At 41.3% G+C, this 23,298-nt stretch overlaps 1 protein-coding gene across 1 annotated transcript in view; it reads left to right on the top strand.

The window, feature by feature from the left end:
• Positions 1–13,536: 13,536 nt before the first annotated feature.
• The window catches only part of Kcnab1 (potassium voltage-gated channel subfamily A regulatory beta subunit 1), a 274,528-nt gene continuing 264,766 nt past the window's right edge, over positions 13,537–23,298 (top strand). The window contains exon 1 of the mRNA XM_052180406.1: positions 13,537–14,484. Within this exon, the coding sequence (XP_052036366.1) occupies positions 14,264–14,484 (221 nt within the window). The 5' untranslated portion in view covers positions 13,537–14,263. The remainder of the gene's footprint in view (positions 14,485–23,298) is intronic.

Below are 23,298 nucleotides of genomic sequence, written 5' to 3'. Positions count from 1 at the left end.
AATGTGTGAGCCTATAAAACACTTTTCATATTTAACCTACAACACATGCTCTCTTTAGGTTAAAGTTTTATTTTGGATCTTGTTTGGAAAATATTTTTAGCCTTAATGGATATTTGATTTTATTAAAAGTGATCTGTGCATCTACTGAATTATTCATGTGATCTTCTGGAGATTCCTCACTTTCTAATTCCCACACCCCACAGAAAGGTGCTGGCATGAGAAATGTGTGGACTACTGTGCCTGGTTTTGATATGGGTTCTGGAAATCCAAACTCAGGACACCAGGCTTGGGTGGCATGTACTTTGTTGCATGTCCCAGGCCTGTAAAGGATTTTTACATTTATTTTTAAGAGTATCTAATGCTTTAGATTGCATGTTTCCTCTAAAAGCTCATGTTTTGAATGCTTGGTCACCACCTGATGGCACAGTTGATTGACAGGTGATTGGGACATGAGTCTAATTTCACCGATGGGTTTATCCATTGAGTTTTCACTGCCCAGGGAAGGGTGAAGAAGGTAGGGATTTAAAGGGTGAGCCATATACCTGGCTTCTTCTGTATGTCATGCTCACTCCCAGCTGCTGTGTGATAAAGACTTGACTCTCCCGCATCCTTCAGTCATAATGGATCCTGCAACCTGGGTCCAAATGGATCTGTTTACAGTTAGTGTGCTTTACTGACGTGATGATTCTTCTGTTTTTATCCTTTTTAATGTCCTTTTACTTTAATAATTCTTGAAGTTTATTTTCTTCAATAATAATGGAATCATTAGAGCTCTTTTATGGCTACTATTTCATGGGATAGCTTTTCAATAATTTCATTTCAATTTACTTTTTCTTTTCATTTAAATCATGTCTCTTATGTAGCAGTATCTTCCTTTATTTCAGCCTTTCAATTTTTGCCTTTTCACTTAGACTATTTATACTTAATATGAACTTTTGATATGGTTCAATTATCATTTACTATGCTGCTATTTGTTTTCTTAAATCTTTCTATTTATTACTCTGTTCTTTTTTATCTTATTTTATGCTGCATATTATATTACTTTTAAAAATTATTCCTGTGAATTATTTTCTTAGTGATTGTTCCATGACTAGAAAATGGTTTAACTTAACAGAACCTACTTTATATAGAAACTAAATCAATTATGCTAAAATGTAGAACATGGCCACTGTGCTATGAACTCCCCCATCTTTTACACTGAAACTTCTATACATACATGAATTTAAACATTGCAACAACATGATTTTAAAAGCATCAGTTTTGCAATGTTATTTTGTTTTGAAACCTGATATCTCATATTGACCTAGGATTCCCAATCCTCCTGCCTCTGTCTTCTAAGTGCTACCATTACAAAGGATGCCAACATACATGGCCTTGTGTCTTTTGATATTAGGCTAGAATAGTTTCTTTCCCTGAAACCTTGCTCAGAATCATTTGCATCAGTATTTTCAGAACTGTGATTTTACTTTAGAGGCTGAATCACCTTGTCCACAAGAACCGATCTGCTGAGTAGTAGGTCTTTTGCCTACAACCTCAAGTTGTCCTTATTTAAAGCATCCTTTCAAATGATGTAGTGTTTTTTCTGTTCCATAACTGAAATCTTTCATACCTATATCTGAGACACTCCAATACTAGACCACTCACTAATAAGACAACTCCAGTATTTACTTCTGTGGACATGATAACATAACTGATTGCTAATAAGAAAGGTATTCATGTGAAAATATCATTGCTTTTGATCAGAACAGGATTGAAACAAAGACAAACACCCGTTCCCTGGGTGCTTTATCAGCCACTGGTATTTCCGCCTCCACTTGAATGTCTCCCAACTTTCCTCCTGTTTGCTTTGTAGTCATCTTATTAGTCTTCGTGGGGATTCTACCTCCCAAATAGTCCATGTGCCATTTCTCCCTAGAATAAAATGTTACCTCTAAGGAATCTGGAATCCATCCTCACCGTGGTTATAGAGACTTTCATGTGGGTGACTCTCCATGCCCAGTATTTCTGTCCTCAGTCAAAGACCCTCTGCATGAGGTATGAACAGTACTAGCTGCCCCTGACCTGTGGGAACTTAGCTTACTTTTTTCCTTTTTTGCTAGTTCTTTATAGAAAACACTCTCACCTATGAGCTGCTCCCATTTGTGCTCCAGGCCAAGCCGTGCCTCTCCGTATAATCAGAGCTACTTGCCTCCATTTTTCTCTACTCAGACCAGAAACAACATCTAGCGCCTTGCTTTTGTCTCACGCATTCTTTTCCCTTCTTCTCTCCTCCTTGACCATGTTCTCCGCAAACTGACAGCTACCAAGGACCTCTCTTCCCATTGATGCCTGGCAAGGCTGTCCTCTGTTCCATATGCAGCCAGAGCCACGTGTACTCCTTAGTTGGTGGCTTAGTCCCTGGGAGCATCTTAGTCTTAAATCTCAGTGTTTCATGCCCATTTGAAAGGAAAAGTCTTTGAGGATGTAATTGAGATAATGATCTTGAGATAAGTTTACTCAAGTAATTGAAGGACAAGAACCTGGGATACATCAAAGCACTGTGTCAAGGCAGTCACAGCCATTAGAAAGATGCAGTCAGGAGAAGTGTTACCTGCCACCAGATACTAGAAAGCCTTTGGAGGAAGTCTGCCCGGCTGGCAGCTTGATTTTTCCACTTCTGGGCCTTTAGAACTACAAGAATAGGCACCTACTGTTTAAGCCACAGCTTACCTCATTGAGTGTGTACTATTTATGATAGCTCTAGCAATAATAGCTGACTACTTCCCCATTAAGTTCAATCAACAGATTAAGTCAAAGCTTCAGGGTTTTTTATCCTTGAGTATTATACATTTCATCTCAGCTCAAATTCCTTCTGCTTTCCCAATGCCTTTCTCATTCCTACTGCTTTGCTGAGATCTTAACAACTATGCACAGAAACACCATGTTATATTAATCCCACCTTATCTTATGTTATGACCACAAAATTAAGTAGAAGACTATAAGGAAAATAAGCAGGGGATGGAAACAGAGTACTGAAGAAAGCACATGGCTGTCACAGATGTCTCAGAAACAGTAGCATGGGGATTCAACTTCTGTATAGGAGACACTCAGGTTTGTCTCTGTCAGTTGTAACTGATTTCTTCAGTATGGAAATGTATAACTCACTTCTCTGAACAGCTGTGTTAGATCAAGACATGTCCTGCTTTCCTAGAGAACTCAGCTCCCACTGATTTGACTAACTGTGGGTTCCTGCAGGTTCTCTTCCAGATACAGGAGAGGCCAAATATTAAAGAGTGCCATTAAATCATTGTTACCAAAATTATTTTACTGCTCCATATTTACTGCTGTTCTCAATGGATCAGAACATTCCTTGCCTGTGCTGCTGGCGGCAGTCCCTAACTCATCTATGAAGAATCAAATAAATAGTTATCTGGCTGGTGAAGTTATTCCTCATGTTAGTTAAAAAAGCTCAGTGGTTGTATTCTGGAGAGTTTATGCCTATAGGTTTGTTTGTTGAAAAGTAAACTGAGTCTGCTTAGTGTTGTTTATCCCAAATGCTGTGAAGCAAAGTCACTGCTCTTCCCTACAGAATATGTGTGCTCACGATTATTTGTAGCATCCTTTCTTGCTTTCTGTGTTCCATAATGCAAAAGTAATATGTGCTCACAGCAGAACATCATTTATGAGCAAAATAAAAGAAACAAAAATTACCTATAACCCTACCACCTATGGCTAACTACGGGTAACGTTTTTGTTTCTATCAAAAATAAGTTCCTACTATATATATTATCCAACTTCTTATCAGATCACCACACCTAGTGAGCATTTCTCCATCCTGCTAGGATTAGGAGAAGAATCATAATCTCTTCAGCAGGTTGCACCTTATGGCCAACCAACTCCAGTCATCTCCCCTCAAACTGCCTACACATAGTTTCCAGTCTTATTTACCTAAAATTCAGCCTGTACACCCAACCTCACCAAAAGCCCTGAAGAACTGTTTTCCATACTCACCTGTGTGCTACGAGAGAGAAGTTGAAGTGTTCCTTTTATGCCAGACTGTCCTCTACTGACACTTGATGTATATAGACTTTGTTTTGCACTATGTACTGTAGAAATCCTCTTTCCAAAGAAGCCGCATAACAGGTGCATTGCGCATTCCCCAACAAGACTCTCAGCATCCCCATGGAAGCTGCTTTCCCTCTGGCATCACCTAGCTTGCTCTCTCTCTCTCTCTCTCTCTCTCTCTCTCTCTCTCTCTCTCTCTCTTGTCCTTTTCTGTCCTTACTGCCCAGAGATCTTTTTGATACCACTATGGTTAATCTAAATGCCCAGCCTACATGGGCCTCCCTTTTCCTCTAAAGAACATACCAGCTGCATTTGATCGGATTCCCACTGGCCAGTTGGTCATGCATGCCTGCATACTCTGAGCCAAGAAGCCACACGCCAGGATGCTGAATCTTCCTCCTTCTTGTCTCAGCAGCACATAGAGCTAGTCAGCTGAGTAGCAAGTAATAATAATCAATGATGGCAATGACAAAAAGAAAAGATAATATATGAAAAATGAGTCTCAACTAACTAACCCAGACCCCAGGGACTCCAACTGAGACTGAGCGGCCAACCAGGAGCACACACAGGCTGGTCCGAGGCTCCCGGCATATATACAGCAGAGGTCTGTGTGGTATGGCCTCAGTGGGGGGTTGGGGGGAGAGATGTGCTTAATCCTCCAGAGTCTTGAGTCCCAGGGAAGGAGGAGGCCTGGAGAGGGGGCCATCCTCTCAGAGGCGAGGGGGGGAATGAATGGGATCAGGAACTATGGGAGGGGGGACCGAGGGGAGGCAATGACTGGGATGTAAATCAATACAATAATTTAAATTAAAAAATTGAAGAGCAAAAAATGAAGCTGATAGCATGAAGTAACTGTTAAAAACCTAAAAAGATGCTCAGCTAAGTCCAACCATAATAGAAATATAATTAATAACACCTACACACCTGTGTGTGAAAGCAGAAAATACCAAACTAAGAAATATTGACCAGGATGATTAAGTCTCCTTAACGAATGGCACTCCTCCCTTCTTCCTGTGTCTGTCTCTTTCAGTGCTCCGACTAGGATTTATGTAAACCTGAGATAATTTATCTATATATTCCAAAAAAAAACTTGGCATAACTATGTGATAGAAAAATAACTTTAAATGTTTACTTCATTTTGCTTTTAAGAAGTAAGCATTGTAAAAGACCTCAGAAAATATGATACTTGATTGAACGTAAGTGAGAGGTTATTTTCTCTTTAAGGTAGGAACTTGTTTTTAATGTAACTGTATAAGTGGTTCATTAGGTTGTTCAGCATGCGTTTGGATATCTGGGTGGTAATTCAGTCTCAGCAGGAAACAAGTTTCATAATAGCGGATGAGTTATTTATTTCCTTTTCTTCAGATTTATTGCAGTATAATTGACACATTAGTAAATGTATTTATTTAAAATATATATAACAATGATTTGATACATGCACATACCAAGATATACATATCATCATTATGGCTATGGTAATTAGCATAGCTATCACCTCAGCTAGGTGTGTCCATCCTTCCTTCCTCCCTTCCTGTACCCTTTTCTCTTTTTCTTTCAATCCCTCCATTTCTTCCTGTTGAAAGTCAGGACACATAAACTCTTCTCTTGTCACAGCTTTATGAGCTTGGCTGGTTTACATCCAAATGAAAATGAGATCTTAGTATGTGTCTTTCTGCATCTCGCTTATTTAATCGAGTGTAAAACTTTCTGGTTTTACCCATATCCTTGCAAATATTAGTATTTCAAACTTCATGATATTCCATGTCATGTATTCCATAGCTTCTTTACTTCTTAATCCATTCATGGGCACTTAGGTTGCTGTATCTTGGCTTTTGTAATAATGCTGCAATGACTATGGACATGAATGGAGCTCTCCAAAACTGTGATGTAATTCTTTGGCTATTAATTCAGCAATGGAGTGAGTGCATGACTCATAAGTTTTTCACGTTATGATTTGTCAAGGAACTTCCATACTTTTTTCATGATAAATGGTTGTCCAAGTTTGAATCTCTAACATGTCTTCCCATATTACCCTTTTTTAAATTAAAACTTTATTGTAATGAAGTTTCAAATCAAAAGCATTATACAGTGAAATTAGCCAGACCCAAAGACTTTGCATCGCAATGAAGTTCTACAAGTTATAATAGCTATTGTGAAGCTGTGGAGCTTAACATTGGATTGTATACTTTCATTATTAGTTTTATTGTTATGAAGTTATCCAACAGTGTGTGCATGTACATGTATGAACACACACACATGCACATACACACACACACATGCACATGCATACACACATGCACATATACACACAAGAAAGGAAGAAGAAGAAAGAAATAAAGGAAGGAAGAAAAGAAAGAAAGAAAGGAAGAAGAAAGAAATAAAAGAAAAGAAAGAAAGAAAATAAAAAGAAAGGAAAAAGGAAGAAAAGAGAGAGATAGAAAGAAAGAAAGAAAGAAAGAAAGAGAGAGAGAGAAAGAGAGAAAGAGAGAAAGAGAGAAAGAGGAAGAGGAAGCAATGGACATGAGTCAAGAAAAAGGATAAGTGATTTTTTTTCTAGTTTTGTTATTAATATTTTCCTGTCTTTTTTTTTTTTTTGAATAGCAGTCTCAAGGTGTCTGAGGTGAGAGAAGGCTTAAGCAACTGTGTACTCAGGATGACTTTCATTTTAATGTAGTGAGAGATTAAACGGGTCCCCTGCATTAACCTTTCTTTGTCTGCTAAAGGAGCAAAATCAAATAAAAAATGATCCCATAAAATCTTGGATCTTCTTGTTTTATGAGAATTCGTTTCAAAAAAAATGAATAGAATAAAAACAGATCAGCAGACTCTTTATGAAATATATTACTATTATGGGATAAAAAGATGTGTATAATAATAGCTTTTCTTGTTCTAAGCAGATGAACCAAGTTAAATCGAACCAGTGATTTTTGTCTCAGTAACATTTTGGGGGTTGAATTTTTTTTCAGCTTCATCTTGTAAAGATGGCTTTCTGTGAGAGGTTCCCCAGGAGTCCAATTCATTGTGAGTTTTAAGAAATATAACTGCATATCACGTCCTTCAGATGTTTATCATGTTATATGTATAAGCAGACTTCAGAATCAAATCTAGAGTCAAGCACATGCTGGCCAATACTATACCTCCCTCATTACAGCTTCGCAAGATGGATTCCGAATGCTCATGTAATCAACTAAACAATACTTAATTTTCAGCTGATTGAAATGACTAACAATAACTTACTTTCTCTTGCCTCTGAACTAAAGTAATGGGCATGGAAGCTTTTACCCTAATGCCTAGAACATCAAAGAAACAGCATTTTCTTCTTCCATTCAGTTTGAAATATTTCAGATATAAATTGCCATAGGATAAGGGTTTATCATATCCTTTCTTAAACATTATAGTTCATCAATTCTCTGAAGAATTTTTTCCTTTTTGAAATGTTAACTTGCTGCAGGCCAGCTGTTGGGATGCTGTGACCACCATTGCTCACAGATGTGCACTGGAACACTTTGAGAGTCAGCCCCAGCAACTAGTGGGGGCGACAACAGCTGGGTGTTCTTTTAAACAGTGTTGCTTCCAAAACACAAATATGTTAGAAGAAAGGTGTGCATTTGATCAGAAACTTGAAGTCTAAATGTGAACACATTTTAGAATATTGTTATAAACAATTTGTTTCCTTTATGTTTTTATTTTAAGTTCATAAAATGGTGATTTTTGTGGAGAGGGACTCTAAAGCTAAAAACATTTTTAATTGCTTGAAAATTAACCATATGCCTCATGGCATAATTAATTAAGCACTTTGAAGTACATGAAGTAGAAATGTGCCATTTGGTTGATTTTATCATGGATTGTATTATATATAATAACTCTATTTTTGAAAATAATTTCTCTGTGAATTAAATCTTTTAACAAAAGACACAGCACATATTTCAGATTGTCTGATGCTAATATAACGAATAGTAGAAATGATGGTAATGGATAATTATTTGGAAGAAAAGTGACATTTATAAAGGCAGGCAGACTACAAGTGTCTGTTTTCTTTTATTTCTGTTTTCCCAAAAGCCGTGAGAAATCCCCTACCATGAGATGGCTGAATAAAACCAGCTGAATTGTGAATTTCCCATTTCACTAGAACTCTTTCTATAGAATACTGGAGTTCCATGTTTCCTGTGTGAACATTTATGAAAAGTCTTAGAATTTGTGGCTCATATATTTGGGAATATTGTGGATTCAGGAAATGATTGCAAGCTGCTATGGGTGTAGTTTGAGTGTTAATTGCTACCTGGGGAGTGTAGTGCAGTAAGAGAATGCTTAGCTCTCACATTCAAGCCCTTGCTTTGCTTCCCAGGACTAAAGCGTGGTCCATCCGTAGGTTCACTGTGCATCCGTAGGTTCACTGTGCATCCGCAGGTTCACTGTGCATCCGTAGGTTCACTGTGCATCCATAGGTTCACTGTGCCGTGTTTCTGGAATAGAATCTGGTGTGTGAAAATGCAGTTGCTCTGAGTGTCCTGTTCAGTTCTTTGTAAGTATGTTCTTCTAGGGAAGCTGAAGGGTGGACACGGAAGTTTCTTCTCATCAGAAAAGCCATCTGTATGTCTAATCCCTGATGTATGTGTCATTGTAAAGGCTGTGTCGCTGTGCATATGGGATCCTGATTATTCTTGTGGCAAGTTAAAACTGTGAGAATACAATAAGTAATACATTGTAGGTGCAGGAAGCAGCTCGCCATCTGCACATGAGCATGTTTAAAATGCTTCGATATTAGCAGATTCTTTTCTGTGTTGGATAACTCTCAATTTTGCCTAGCTGCATGATTGAATGCTTCCTGGCTCCTGCTGCCTGTGCTTTCAAATGGAATATAAACCATAAGTTGTAAGCAAAACCAGTAAAAAATATTTGGTTCTGACTTCACTGGGAAGAAATTGGATAAACCAAATTTTTTTCTGGGTAGTTGGGAAATTTTTACAGTAATAGGATAAGAATACACAGTCACGAAGTATTTTTTTTAAGTTGATATTTAGACTTTCTAAATTGATTTTATGTCTAGCACTCATGATGGTAATTGGATTTCTTTTGAAGCTGTGTTCCAAGGAGGGTGGATGTGAAGGCCTTCTGAAGTGAGGAGCAGTGTGCTTAGCACTTAAGAAGCAAACATCCAGAGGAAGGCTTCCTCCGTGACATCCGAACTCTGCCTGTGTCATCTCTGCCTGTGTCATCTCTGCCCGTGTCATCTCTGCCTACATCATCTGTGTTTACCTTCTCTGCATCTCTGCTTCCTCAACCAGAGACTGCAGCTCATATTGGGCAGCTCCTCTTGAGAACCACACCCTTTCTCTCTATGTCTCTGTGAGGAAACCAAAGTTCCAAGAATGTAAGCATCCTGTTCAGTAGCAAAGGAAAGGGAAGAGGTAGAGGGAGAAGGAGCTTCATGCTAAGCTGCAACCAGCATATCTGCTGTCAAGTCCCCAAGGGGTCCCAGGAAAACTGAGATGACCAAGGAAACAAAAAGCCTTGGGATACAAATGTTGCATCCTGTTATCTGCATTTGAATAGCACTGTTACAGAGACCCAATATGGCCGATTCTAATGCTAAAACTTCACTACTAGGTAATAAATAGGAATCCTCTGAGAGTCTGGCCAAACTAAAGAGTATGTGGTAATTTGGTCTTGTGTGATATGACTTTAGGGATATAGTCATAACATCTACAGAACACAAATACAAAGAGGTTTTCAAAATAAAGATATGCATGCACACACCCCACCCCACCCCCACAAAGGCTCCAGCTGAGGGAAAGCTGCAGCTTACTCCTAAGTTACAGGCGAGGTGTCATGGCTGGGCTTTTGTCTACTGGTGTGGTGCTCTCTCCACTGCTGCAGGATGTCTCTGAAGGTGCTGATTCCTGTCTTAGGGAATACAAGCAAGCCCTTCAAGGGAAAAATCAGTAAGCTAAGGAGATCAGTAGACACAAAGGAAATGATTCAATGTGCCAAAAAGCAGCTACTTTTCCAATGGAGACTCATTTTATACAACAGACAAGCAGAAAGGATGGGGAGTGGGAGAGAGGCGATAAAAGGGTGTTTGGAAGTGAGTGACTGTTAACACACCGTGTCACATACACTTAAGATGACACTGTTTTATGATTAATGTATGGTAGTTAAAAAAAAAAAGAGCAACCACATAGAACTTCGACTTTATGAAGAGGAATAAAGGGATTGCATGTGGGCCTTTCTCCTGGGCACCCTTCAGCAGCCCTCCTAGAGAACAGATCTGTAGATTGCTGTCTACCTTTTGGTGTTTATGACAGAATTGTGCTGTGGTCACTCAGGCTGGGCTGCAACTCATCATTCTCCTATAGAACATTAGTAACAGCTCGGGATGTGTGGAGTATGTCTAATGACATTCACTGTGACTAATAATGACCTTTAGAAGCTTATATGTTAGTATGCTCCAATAGTTTCTTATGAGCAATATTATAGATATAAATTATATTTCCTGCCTGTATGAATTCAGCCTTACACAACATCGTACTAGAAGTTGAATAGCTACAAGAGAAAAAAAAAATTGTTTTCTCTTAGTTCTGCAGACTGAAAGTCTGAGATCAAAGTAGCAAGCATGGTCTCTTCTGAGGACTCTGCCCTGGGCTGGTGGATGGCCCCCTGCTCTGTGTCTTCACATGCCTGGCCCTGGTCCTTCTTATGAGGACGTGTCATATTAGGCTAGGGCTCATACTTATGGCCTCTTTATACTTGTTATGACTTTAAAGACTGTCTCCAAATCCAGTCACATTCTCACACACTGGGGAGAGGCCAGGGCCTCAGTACATAAAATTTGCAATGAAAATATCTAGCCCATAACTATATCTATAGATGTATACATGTGTGTCTATGTAAATCTATCTATATGCAGGTTTGTATGTCTATTTAAGCCTGAAATTCTCTCAGTCCTGTTATGTGACAGCTAAGGGACACACATTCCAAGTCTAATTTCCCCAGCTTAATTAGCATGTGGCCTGTCAGCAAACTTATTAGGAATGGGCACCCTACAGCCAACTGTTATCTGGTTTGCAGGCTCCTGAGAGCGACTGCTCCTTTAATGCTGGGAAGGATGAGGATGTCTGGGGAGACCTTGGGCTGCTGGTTGCCTGTCAGAATGCCTGTGTGGTAACAGCGATGAAAGGCTCACTGTGGTCAGCAAGAAAGAAGGCTGCACTGTGAGCATCCTCTGGCCTCAGATCTTTGATTCTCTATGAGACATGTCCCAAAGGCTGGGACACTGGACCACACTCGAGGGAAGCAGAGGAAAATGTGGGACTACCAGTCAACCATTTTCAGTACACTGGCTGAGCTTCAAAGCGAATGCACAGGATTTTCTGTGGTGGTTGTTTTTAAAGAACAGAGTTTATCCAGGAAATGGCATCTCCCCTTCCAACCCACCTCCCCTCCCCCTCTTTATTTCCTCATCACCTCTCCGTTGTGTATAAAGTAAGGACCTGCCATAGACCAAGCAAGCACTCTGTATGGTCCTGTTAGGGTCAGAAATGCTCTGCCTTTTATGTCTTGTTCGGATAACCTTTTCCCTGATCTAGGCTATGCTGTGCTTTTTGGCATTTTTCTGCTACTATTTTAATAAAGCTAAATGACACATTGATTAACATGTCCAAACCTCTTAGTCCTTCCTATAAAGCCCACAGCACTCTCAGCTGAACCCCTGCCCACCTCCCCTCCCCCACAGCCAGTTGCCAAGTTGAAGCCTCAGGTTCCTGACCCCTCGGGTCTGAAGGGCCTCACCTCACTCCATTGCTATCAGCCTGCTTTTTATTTCCGTTCCTTTTCTAAAAGCTGTTTCTTTTGATTCCTCCCACTTCTTCCTCTTCTCATTTTGACTGCTTTCCCAATTCACGTTGATCATCTCCGATGAGCTGGCTTAGTGTGCAAAAATAAAGGTTCCCATGATCTGCTTCCTCTCTGCCCACTGTTTATTCCAAAGATTAAAGAAAGGTATGCCCCAGTACTGCTGCCTGAGTGAAAACAAGAGGTGCCCACTTAACCCTTCCACCCTCACTCACCCTAAATGTCTGCTGCTAATGAACACATTGATTTTCTAAGGGAAAGAGTGAAAAAACATGGAGGGTCAAGGACACAATTCCATAAGGTTCAAAAATGTTAAGATTAATGTCTCGAATGGATTTCAACACAAGCACAGAGACTCTGCAACTTTATTTGCTTGGGTAGAAATGTCCAGATGAGCTGTTTTATTTATTAATTTATACAGGCAGGGTATGTTGTCCCTGAGCATGCTTCCCTGTGCTCCTGATAATCAATTCAGATCCCCTGTTCCTGCCACGGGGGCGACTCCCCTCTAGGAGGGCTGCCTGAGTCTTCATGCTGCGCAGCCACTGGCTGAAACTCTGGACATTGTCATGTGTCCCAGTAGCAGAGTCAGACACTAAGAGAGACTCCACTGAAGTGTGGTAATGGATCAAAATGAAGAATGTTCTTCGGGCTCCTGAAATTCATTCCTTCTTCATTCTGGCGCGCTTAGCGTGGGTACCACTCCGTGGATATGTAGTCGGTGATTTTCAACATAATTAGTCTCTGAAGACCGAATGCTTCGTCCTTGCCACCCAGATTGTCCGCTCCTTGACACCTGAGAGTTTCCTAAACTCCCCTCCACATTGATCTCTAATGCCAAATATAAAGGTGGATTCACAAATAGCTGTTGTTTCTCCTTTCTTGACAGTGGGGTCTGTTAGGAATCACATTTAGGAAGAAGCTTTTGGAGAAGCTGTAATTTAAATAAATCCACAGGATGAGTTATTTCACACATCCTTCAAATGGAGAGATAAATTATCAATTAATAGATAGTTTGGTCTGAGCATGTTTCTTGAGCAGTTGCACTGAATGGGACATCCAGCCAGACAAGAAGTGCATCTTATTTAGGTTCAGGCTCTGCTCACAGAACTTCTAGCTGTGTCCATGGCAGTATATGTGGATCCTTTTACTTTCCTGAACCTTCTAGGCCTTAATGCTGACCTGCTTCTCCCTCATTGCACGTACACCCACCTGTCCCCTCTAGTGTGGAGGACCCATTGCTCCCCATAGCATCCCAGAAGTCTCTACTCTGGTATTTCAAATAAATTTGCAGTAAGTTAGCAGACCCCACTCTATCTAGACTGCACTGTGGCTCCTCAGAAAACTTCTAACTTATTCGCATAAGAAATAACACGCAGAGGGGATATGAACCCTGACAAGGCTAATAGCTGAATTCCGAGCTGTGTTCCAGTAAGTCTGAAGAGTATTCACGTGTTAATCAGTAGCGTGTTGTTCTAGGAGCACCCGACTCAGCCTTCCCCCGTCTCAACTCTTGTGCTGGCAGCAAGATTTGGTGGCATCTAGGCAGAGCCCCCTGACGGAACAGCCCTCCCAGTCCTGTTCCAGTAAGGAGTGGTCACAGTGATCTTTCCTCCCCACTGCACACAAAGGCAAGGCGCTCCTTAAAGGGACCTCCCAGCTCTTTTATGCAGTCGCTAACCAAGTAAGTGCTGGCTCAGGAGACCCAGCTTTTGCCGGAGGATGAGTGGGGAGGGGTCTTAAGAAGCCTCCACCTCCGCATCCTCCGAAGCCCGGGAGGGAGGGAGTTGACAGACAGAGTGGATGGAGACCACGGGTCCGCGGGGCCCTGCTTGCTGTTAGCTGCTTCTTGGGATGCTCCTCTCCAGTTGAGCTTCCTGCCTGTGATCCAGAGGGTGCTGGCAGCGCATCTTGCGGTATGCCTGCGTTGCTTTGAGCCAGCGCCCAGAAACCAGCCCTCTGCATTCAGGCACCTCGGACTGGCTCCAGGCAGGGCTGTGTGCAGTCACCATGAATGCTCAGCTCTAGGCTTCCGCACCAGCCTCCTGACCACATGGATCTGGCTGTTTAATCAGCCGAGATCACAGCCTGGGAAGATTGGGGAGGCTGATATGCGCTCCAGCTGCTGAGACAACTTCCAGCTTGGCTGTTTACTTCTTTGGGTCCCGGACACTCAGTCCTGCACCTCAGCCTCTCCTGCCTGCCACTGTGTGGGTCCTGAAGTCAGCTGCTGGGACTCCTCTGAAGGCATCCAGGAAGGGGGGGCAACAGGGGTTAAAGGACAGCCCAAATCCCCCCAACTGCTCACCCTCTGCCGACCGCCTGTGCTGTGGGGTTCTGAGAGGACCTTGCGCTGTCCTGGGAAGCAATGCAAGTCTCCATAGCCTGCACAGAGCACAATTTGAAGAGTCGAAATGGTGAGGACCGACTTCTGAGCAAGCAGAGCTCCACCGCCCCCAATGTGGTGAACGCAGCCCGGGCCAAATTCCGCACTGTGGCTATCATCGCTCGCAGCCTGGGGACCTTCACCCCTCAGCATCACATTTCTCTCAAAGAGTCCACCGCAAAGCAGACTGGCATGAAATATAGGTATGATGAGGTCCCTCTGCCCGGGGTTTCTGTGTTCTTTGAAGGTTCAGCCAGGCAGTTCTTCTTGTTTGAAGTGACTTAACTCAGCACTGGTTTGCTTAATTTAGAATTCTCAGGTGTTTGCTTTTAAATTAGCCTTTTGTGGGGGGAGAGGTGAAAAAGCCCAAGCTACTGTGCATGCGTGTGTGCGATCTTTAAGATGTGGCCCATTTTGTTTATTCTAAGTGTTATGAACACCTTAGGACCTTAATGAATTCCAGACCTCAGAGCGGAGAAAGCACACCTAAGAGCTAGAAACTCTTTTCTCCTAGGACAGTTTGTCAAGAGCAGAAGTGTTTGTCCTGCTCGATGCACAGGCAGGCTGTAGATTCGACGCTTCTGCTTTTCAGCGTAGAATCCCATCCCACACTGTACTCTTACCTTTGAGAGACCGAGGCAACACGCTAAGCCCAGCTTTTAAGGAAGGTTTGTGGTAGCAAGAAACACCTACAACAGTAAATTAGAGGTTGAGCACTGCTGTGTTTAAATTACTGCCTGAAATGAAGGCAGTGTGGATGCTGGTAAATACAGGGGGGTCAGCTTCTTCATGACCATGATGTCTGTGTTCCTGTTTCCTGTATCATGAAGAATTCATTGTTTTCATAGATAGAAATCTTCCTGTAGTAAAAACAATTCACCGTTCCATAATGCTATCCCTGCCACTTTGGTATGGTTCCTTTGCACCAGCATTCTGGACACGGGCTCTGTAGTTCCTCTGCACTTCCCCTTAGTGTTTAGGGATAGAAAGGAAAGCAGCCACTGACATCCTCTGAGGTCTTTGGCTATCTGCAGGTGTAACTGTACATTGTTTTCTGGGTGGTTTTGTTTTGTTTTGTCTCCCTCATTTGCTAGAGACCAGATTTTAGGCTAAGATGAACTTGGGACAATCGAAATACTGTACATCCAAGATTGTGTTGTCTGTATGAAGTGAACGTTTAAACTTCTCTATAAAAGCTGGCCTTGCTGAAAGTTTATCTGCAGAGTTAAGGGAAGCCTTCCACTGCAGCAGCAAGTCTTGTTCTTCTGATGTTTTTCAAGCCACTGAGAAAGAAAACCTGTGACCTGTGTGGGAAGCCAGCCATAGCAGTAGCTCTGGGCCACAACTGCAGGGTGAGAACAAGCCACCAAATAAACCCCCTGACTGTGGTCCACTCCCGTGAAGTGTCAGCACTGTGAGCCCTCTGCTTTCCTTTGCTTTCCCTGTGGACAGATGACCCCAAACAATGACTTCTCCAGATGAGACCCCAGTCTCTAATGCTCCAGCAGTTTCTGCGCAGCTGCGGTGGCACAGACCTAGCCTTAGTCCTGTGCGGGATAGGTGCTACTGATCCGATAGCTAAGCTGTTGCCTCCTGGACAGAGTCCAAGAGTCAGGCACACCAGGGTGAGGTGGCTCCAGTGGGGACCTGCAGAATTTCACAGAACAATAAACAGTTTTCCTAAAAGGCAGAAGTTAAAAAGTCATGCCCCTATTGTCTGTGGTCACACCTTCATAGTGGTGTGGCAGGGGTTTGTCATGGGACAGTCTTGTCTTGGTGGGCTTTTGCAGTCAGGGGCTCTCTGTTAAGGTTTCTTATTAACAGAGTTGAATTTGGACTGGACTGTCTCATTCCCCAGAAGGTCGGTGTGGGAAGCACTCCTGTGGACGTCTCTCTTCCCTTGCAGCTAAGTACAGCTCTTCTCTGACAGTCATCTGGGTTCTTCAGCACTCTTGAGTTTGTGGTAACTAAACAAAATGTCTCTTTTCCACTCCTCATTCAGAACCACTCCAGCAAGGGCAGGTGCTTTATGTGTGTGTGTGAATCCAGCTTCCTGCTTTTAAATTCTCAGAGTGATATAAGAGAGATTAGGAAATAATGCCATATACATGCCAAAGCTTTCTTAGGTTATAGAGGAGTTGGGCAATTACAATGTGTGTGCCCAAAATAATGGCAGTATTTGTGTTGCCTGAATTATGTTTTTGTTACATTGTTTCATCTAGAATACAATGAGTGCATGGAGTGATAGTTAAGAATAAATAATAAATGCTTTTGGGCAATAAAGAAAGTGATTGCCTTGTCTACATAATGGGGAGTGACTGCTGGAATGAATGAGAACAGTACGTCACTGAATCCTTATGATCGGTAATGCTCTTATTCTTGAAGATGGTTTCCACATTGGAGCTTTTAGGAATAGTCACACCTGGCGGGAGGGGGAAATCCAGGAATCTTGATCATCTTTCCTTCAGACTCTGAAGTGTCTACTAAACAAAAATTTTCATGAGAATTTTGTGGAGTGAAGCAGTTATTTGTTTGTTTGTTTAGTCAGTAATACTTTTTCCGCACACCTTCTCTATCAGAACTGGGTACTCAAATGCAGAAGCCATTGGGAACTAGCCTTGGGAACTAGCTTCAAGTTGGGAAAAGGTACCATAATCAGCAAGTAGATGTTCGAATTTTCTGTTGTGACACACTCTTGGAGGGCTCTGCACGAAGGTGATATAGGGGTCTATTTGAGGTTCCCAACTGTGCTTTTGTCTATATGGAGTGATTTCATTTTGGCCATGTAACGGCCCAGATCTCCTCCTCACTGTGCAGAACCACCCACTCAGGTTCAGCCTTGCTGTAAGGGGTAGGTGCTCCCTGACAGTTGAGGACCTGCTTATAACCTTGAGAAATAAATGACCTTCTTTCTGCTTCTATAGTGATTGCAACATTTAAGTCTCAATTCTTTAGGCTAAGAATAACAACCACAGGTCAAGAGCTCCTAAAACTAGGAACTGAGAAACAATTAATATATTTGTGCAATCTTCTAAATTTTACAAATGTAATTATAGCCACACCATAACTCTGTATGAATCTTCTTCCAAACTGGCTAGTTTTTGCAAGGCTTTATGGGGGAAACAAATCTATAAGAACATGCTGCGGTTACTGTTAATGGAACAACAAGAATCTTCCTTACATTTACTCTGGGGCTGTCCATATCCAAGACAGTTCTGTGCTTTGGTAATGCACGACAGTTACTGGTTTTAGTGTTTCCTATGGAAACTCTGCAAGCATATGTGATAGATCTCCGAGTGGCAGATGGACCTATGCATACGAACCTTTCAACCTTTCAAGAACTAATCGGCGGTTAAGCCAGGCTTCCTCACTGACTTTTTTTCTCTGTTTGGGAGTTGTTCTGTTTTAAGGGACCTTTTTAGAATGCTCCAGCTGCTAGTTCTTGACATGGTTTGGAGCTTCTGCCATAGTTTAGAAACATATTTGTATTTACCAAATCCATCTTCCTGTTCTGAAATTATTGCTTTAGTTCTTTAATAATTTAAATATTGGTAAACTCAATGGTATTAAGAATCTGTGAGCCATAACAACATGACCCCCCTCCCACGGTATAGTTACATACGTGTGCTTTGTAGTTAGTGTATGTGAAGTTGGAGACAGGCTTTGCAATATTTCAAAGTTTGCTTTGCAAAAGCAACGTTCCACACCTAAAAAAATAATCTTTAAATTCCATTAAAAACTTCAAATTTTTCTGTTTGTAGCTAGCTGCATTTTACCATTAAACTTTTAAAAAAATAATTATAGAAGCTCAGGAATTTTTTTAGGTATGCAGACAATTTCCATGGCCCATTAAATTTCCAGTGGTAGCATAATGATATGGTCATTTCAAAACTTGAAATTTGATTTGCAAAATAGAATTGTTTCCAGTTTCACCAGCCATGCATGTGTTCATTTGCATGTGTCTATGTGATTTAGCCAGTGTCTGGGAATCACTGATCTGCCATCCATCTCTGTAATTTCATCCTTTTAAGACTGTTAAATCATTGGAAACTGACAGAATGTTGTCTTTTATAAATGGCCTTTTCTCCCCTCGGTGAGAATCTTGTAACCAACCACACAGGGGTTGATGTTGTGGTTTCATGAGGATGTAGAGTAAGACATCAAGATATAGGGTGACCATCTGCAATGGAGGACCCACCAAGGAGTTTGAACAATGTCTGCTCACAGTTCAATTCGGCAACAATTACACTGGCACTTTTCCCAAGATCTGTGAGTTTAGATCTGAAATAAAAGAATGTACAATGAATTTCATAGCACTCTTGATCTTAGCAAAATCAAAACTGCACAGAAAAGGCACAGACCCTCTCCCAGATGCTGCTTCTGTGCTGCTCCTTCAAGGAGTCCCATCTCTTAAGCACACATTGCATCCATCGCCTGGTACCTCCCACAAATAGTGGGTGGATTTTAAACCAAAGAAGTTCAGAGAAAAGATCAATCTTATCAACTGATTGCATAAAAGGCACAGTGTGTGTGTGTGTGTGTGTGTGTGTGTGTGTGTGTGTGTGTGTGTGGTATCCATGTGGGAAAAGCAGGAGAAAATGGTGTACTGAAAAGATGCAGAAGAAGAGTCTGCTCTGTAGCTGTGCTTCAGATGGAAATAGTTGAGCTTAGTCCAGAGAAGGGAGAAGTCTGGATATTTAAAATGCCAAACTTTTAATTAGAGAAAATTTGGTGAATGCCATTATGATTTGCACTGACACCCTGAGGCAGAGAGGTGTGGGCTTTCCTCTCTGCCTTAAAGCCAAATGGTGAGAATGGGGAGGTGGAGGAACCTTCCTAAAAAGTAGTGGCTGAGTCAATTTTTCAGAGTTTATTCCACCTCTGCATAGCAGCAGCCAGAAGTCTGGCATCCATGGGATGGTGAGAAAATGGTAGGAGGGAAGGGGGCCCCCGGATATTGTCCACGTGGAACTGATCCATGGAGTCTGCCCAACTATCTTATTCCCTTGGTTGCTCCTCATGAAGTCTTTAATCATCATGTTAGAGAAGTTATTCTCATTTTCATTTCTGCAAACTTTTCAACGTGTGAGAGTTGGGTAAATGTTCTGAGAGGAGAAAAGGATCCTATCAAATTCAAAAGAGAAAGCAAACTCCCAAGATTCACTTTGATTTTTCAAACTCCCTTCATCAAGCTAACAGTCTTTCTTTTGGTAGATTCAGAAGTGAGTAGTATGAGGTTTGGGGCAAAGAAATTTGATCAAAATAGGAAAATCTTGGCTTCTTTGAGTGTGTCTCAATAACTACTGTTAAGCAAGAAAATTACCTTTATGAGAATAATAGAATTCATAATCATTAGTTCCCAAGTATCCATTAAGAATTTCAAAGCTGGGTCAGCAAGATGTAGTGAAGGCCTAACAATTGACTTCACTCAGAACCCACAGTAAAGGAAGAGAATCTTTCCTTGATTCTTGGAAATATGTCCTCTCACCTCCTCACATTTATAAATAAATACTTTAAAGACTGTCAAAGCCATTGAGAAAAATACTAACTAGACATCATAAAAATGATTTCATATCAGAGGCTAATTATGTTTCATGCTTAAGAAATAGTTCTGTCACCAGTTTAGAATTAGAAATCCTAATTAGAATTAGAAAATAGAGTATTGAGGCCAACTTATGATGAACCTGAATGCACTGCAGATATTTTCAATATTAAAAGCTATTAATATAGATAGTCTGATCACTCTAAGTAAATGGCTTGTCACTGGGACGCGCTGAGGAATTCTCAGATTCTAACTCGTGGAGTAACATTGCTTTATGTAGAACACCACTTTCTCAGGTTACCCTGAGGGGGCAATGAAGGCCAAACTCAAGCCTCCTGACTCCAAGAACAAAGTCTTTAGAGGTCCTTTGGTTTTTATTTTTTTGACTTCTTGGTCTTGGCCCATTTTTTAACATTGAGAAGCAAAGTACCCCAAAGTGCCACCACATCAAATCTATAAGGTTGTATATACTGAACTGAGACATGAATTAACACCCAGATGACAGTGTGGATACCATCAGAGCATCTAAAAGTATTAATGACTGAGAAAGGGATTCACTAACCCTGTCAGGTAAACAGACAGGGTCACATGTCAGTGGTAGGCAGAAGTACTCACATGGCCACTGGAGACTGACACTTTCTATGCTACTAGAGACAGCTCCACAAACCTTGCCCCTGAAAGGAAGACTAGAAATATATTTAAACATCATCACAGGCTGGTTTTCTGTTCCCCAGATTGGAAACCAAACCAGAAGCCCAGCAGTGATTTTTATTTGTTGGAACTGACAGTAAGGGAGGACTCTGAGAGCACGTGCACGGGCCATCTGGTCCAGCCCCTGTGAGAAATCTGCCCTGCTTTTCCAATTTGCTCCATGCAGCAACTACTTATAAAGGCCTCTGAAGAAATATTGTGTAATCTCCTTTTACAGCAACCATGAAGAGTTTGACTTGTCTTTCTCAGGATCAGATCATTCATTCATCTCTCAAGTCCTTAGGGTAAAGGAAAGGGTGAACATTTTTAGATCTCTTGTCTTTTGTCTGGATCCCACAGTCCGGTCAGGGAGGGAAATGAAGACAGAAAGGGCTAAGGGTAAGATAGCAAGGGAGACACACAGTGGTTCACAGAGGACCAACCTCCTGTAGACATTGGGGAGAGGGGCTTTTCAATTTGGCCCTTGCTCCTGTTTAGGTGGCCTGTTTTACTGCTGTATCATCCAAGAATCAGTATGCTTCAGGGTTATACAACAGCCCTTCTGGTAAGTTCCGTCTTTAAAAGCTACATTGGAATCTTCTGTGCCTGTTCTCCATTGAAAGGAAAATGAGCTAGCTGTAATTTCCTGCCTCCTGAGGGTTCCAGCACTTGAAAACCATTACCACAACTCAGCTTACAAATTTCCGGAATGGTTTTAGCCCTGTCCATTCCTCCTAGATCTCATTTTATAATTCCCAACTGTGCTAATGTCATTTAAACCCGTCACAGGATGACCACCTCTTTAAGCCATCCAACGCTGGGTGCATCTGGACAGCAGAAAATGAAATTACTCCATCCAGAAACTTCTCTGGACCTTTGCTTTCGTTTCTTGATCAGGATTATTAATTGAAAGAAAAGAAATTGATATTTTAGCTAATATTTTAAAATGTGGTATGAAAGATTCAAAAGCATTCTAACTTTCTAGAGTCAAGTAATCTAATTAGATCTTTATAAGACCATCACCTCTAAAGGGTGTCATGGTGCCAGTTGAAGAAATAGAGAAATAGGAAAAGATTTAATACAAAAAGGTCAATGACAGCTAAGTATTTAGATAGGAGAACTAATGGTTTGTAGTATTTTTATTTTATTTTCTTGGGTACTCTATTTTACTTTTTATTTATTTATATTTTATGTGCATTGGTGTTTTGCCTGCATGTATATCTTCATGAGGGTGTCAGATCCCCTGGAACTGGAGTTATGGTTGTGAGCTGCCATGTGTGGTTGCTAAGAATTGAACCCAGGACCTCTGGAAGAGCAGACAGCGCTCTTAAACACTGAACCATCTCTGCAGACATCTTGGGTACTGGAGCGTATTTTAAGCATGTAGATATAAAGGCAACCACATATGGATACTATTAATCAGGAAGAAACATGTTCTGTATTGGTCATTAACATGTCTCAGGACTGTGTACTACAAGCGACTGGGCCCTCTGTGGTGAGCTGCATCTATGGGTAGGCCCATGTGGTTTCTCAGGGCTCTGTCATCAGGAAAGCTCCTAGGAAGCACATTATAATACATACCCAGCTCTCACTTCTTTTGAAGGTAGTTTCCACTTTAATCTAGATTTTCATGTTACTGGAATTTGTTTTATTTAATAACTGTGGGCTAAGGCCACAACAAGCTCATTATAAAAATCAACTACAGAAGTAATGCGGCTTTAATGAATGCTGCTTCTCTGTTAGCTCAAGAACCAGCACAGTGTTCCTCTGGGGCATTTAATGCAACCAGACCTCCTCACTCGCTAATATGCTGATTCTTACCCCTGTTTGCACAAGCATTTTTGCATTCTAGAGTCTGTATTTACTTACAAAACAGGAAGTGCTAGGAGAGATATTTGTAGTCTTATTCCAGAGGGCTTTCATTGTGATGCAAAATATGTTTGTTCCATTTTAAAGACAAAAAGATAAATGACTATTATTATGAAGTCCAAATACAACAAGGGAGTTGGGATATGTATAGTAAACCCCAACTACTCACTCAAAATTTACATGGATCATTGCAGTTTGCTTTTACTCAAATACAATTTTTCCGGAGCTAGCCCTCTGAAAATCAGGAGGTCCGGCTATACATACATGCTCAGGGTAACTCCTAAGTCAATGAGTGTTGTCTGAAAGGTTGATTTTTGTGCCAGATATTTCTTAAAAGGTTCAGTAGAAGCGTCTCTGGTACTATTTTAGAACAAGAGGTGAATTAAAGAGGGACACAGGGCTGTTAAGCGAAGCTGAGGCCACTGAGATGGCACAGAGGGTAAATGTTCTTGCCGTCACGGCCTGATGGCCTGTGTCTGATCCCCACAACCTACACGGTGACAGGAAAGGTTCAAGTCATCTTCCAACCTCCTCAAGCCGCCCTCCCCATACCAAATAAACTAATGTTTGAAAAATCAAATTGAGAAATTTCATGCATATAATTTTTCTACCATAATAAATTACCACAAATCTAGTGCCTAAAAGCTCTGTGCATTTTTTCTTTCACATCGAAGTGAGAAATCCAAACACAAAAGACAGCAAGATATGTTCTCTGCCAGTTTCAGCATAGAAATGCTTCCCTTCTCCCTTCCACCTTGGAGAAGCCACCTGCACTCCTTGGCCTGTGAAATCTTCTTCCATCTCCAAGCATAACACTCCAAGTTCTGCTTCTGTCTTGACATCTTTTTTTCTAACTTTGACCCTTTTCTTCACTTTTACAAGAGTTTATCTGGTAACAGCAGGCCAATCTTGGCAA

The sequence above is a fragment of the Apodemus sylvaticus genome, chromosome 4 (genome assembly GCF_947179515.1).
Source record: "Apodemus sylvaticus chromosome 4, mApoSyl1.1, whole genome shotgun sequence".
Classification (NCBI taxonomy): domain Eukaryota; kingdom Metazoa; phylum Chordata; class Mammalia; order Rodentia; family Muridae; genus Apodemus; species Apodemus sylvaticus.
Note: the sequence above shows the minus strand (reverse complement) of the source record. Positions and strands in the feature narration are given on the sequence as shown.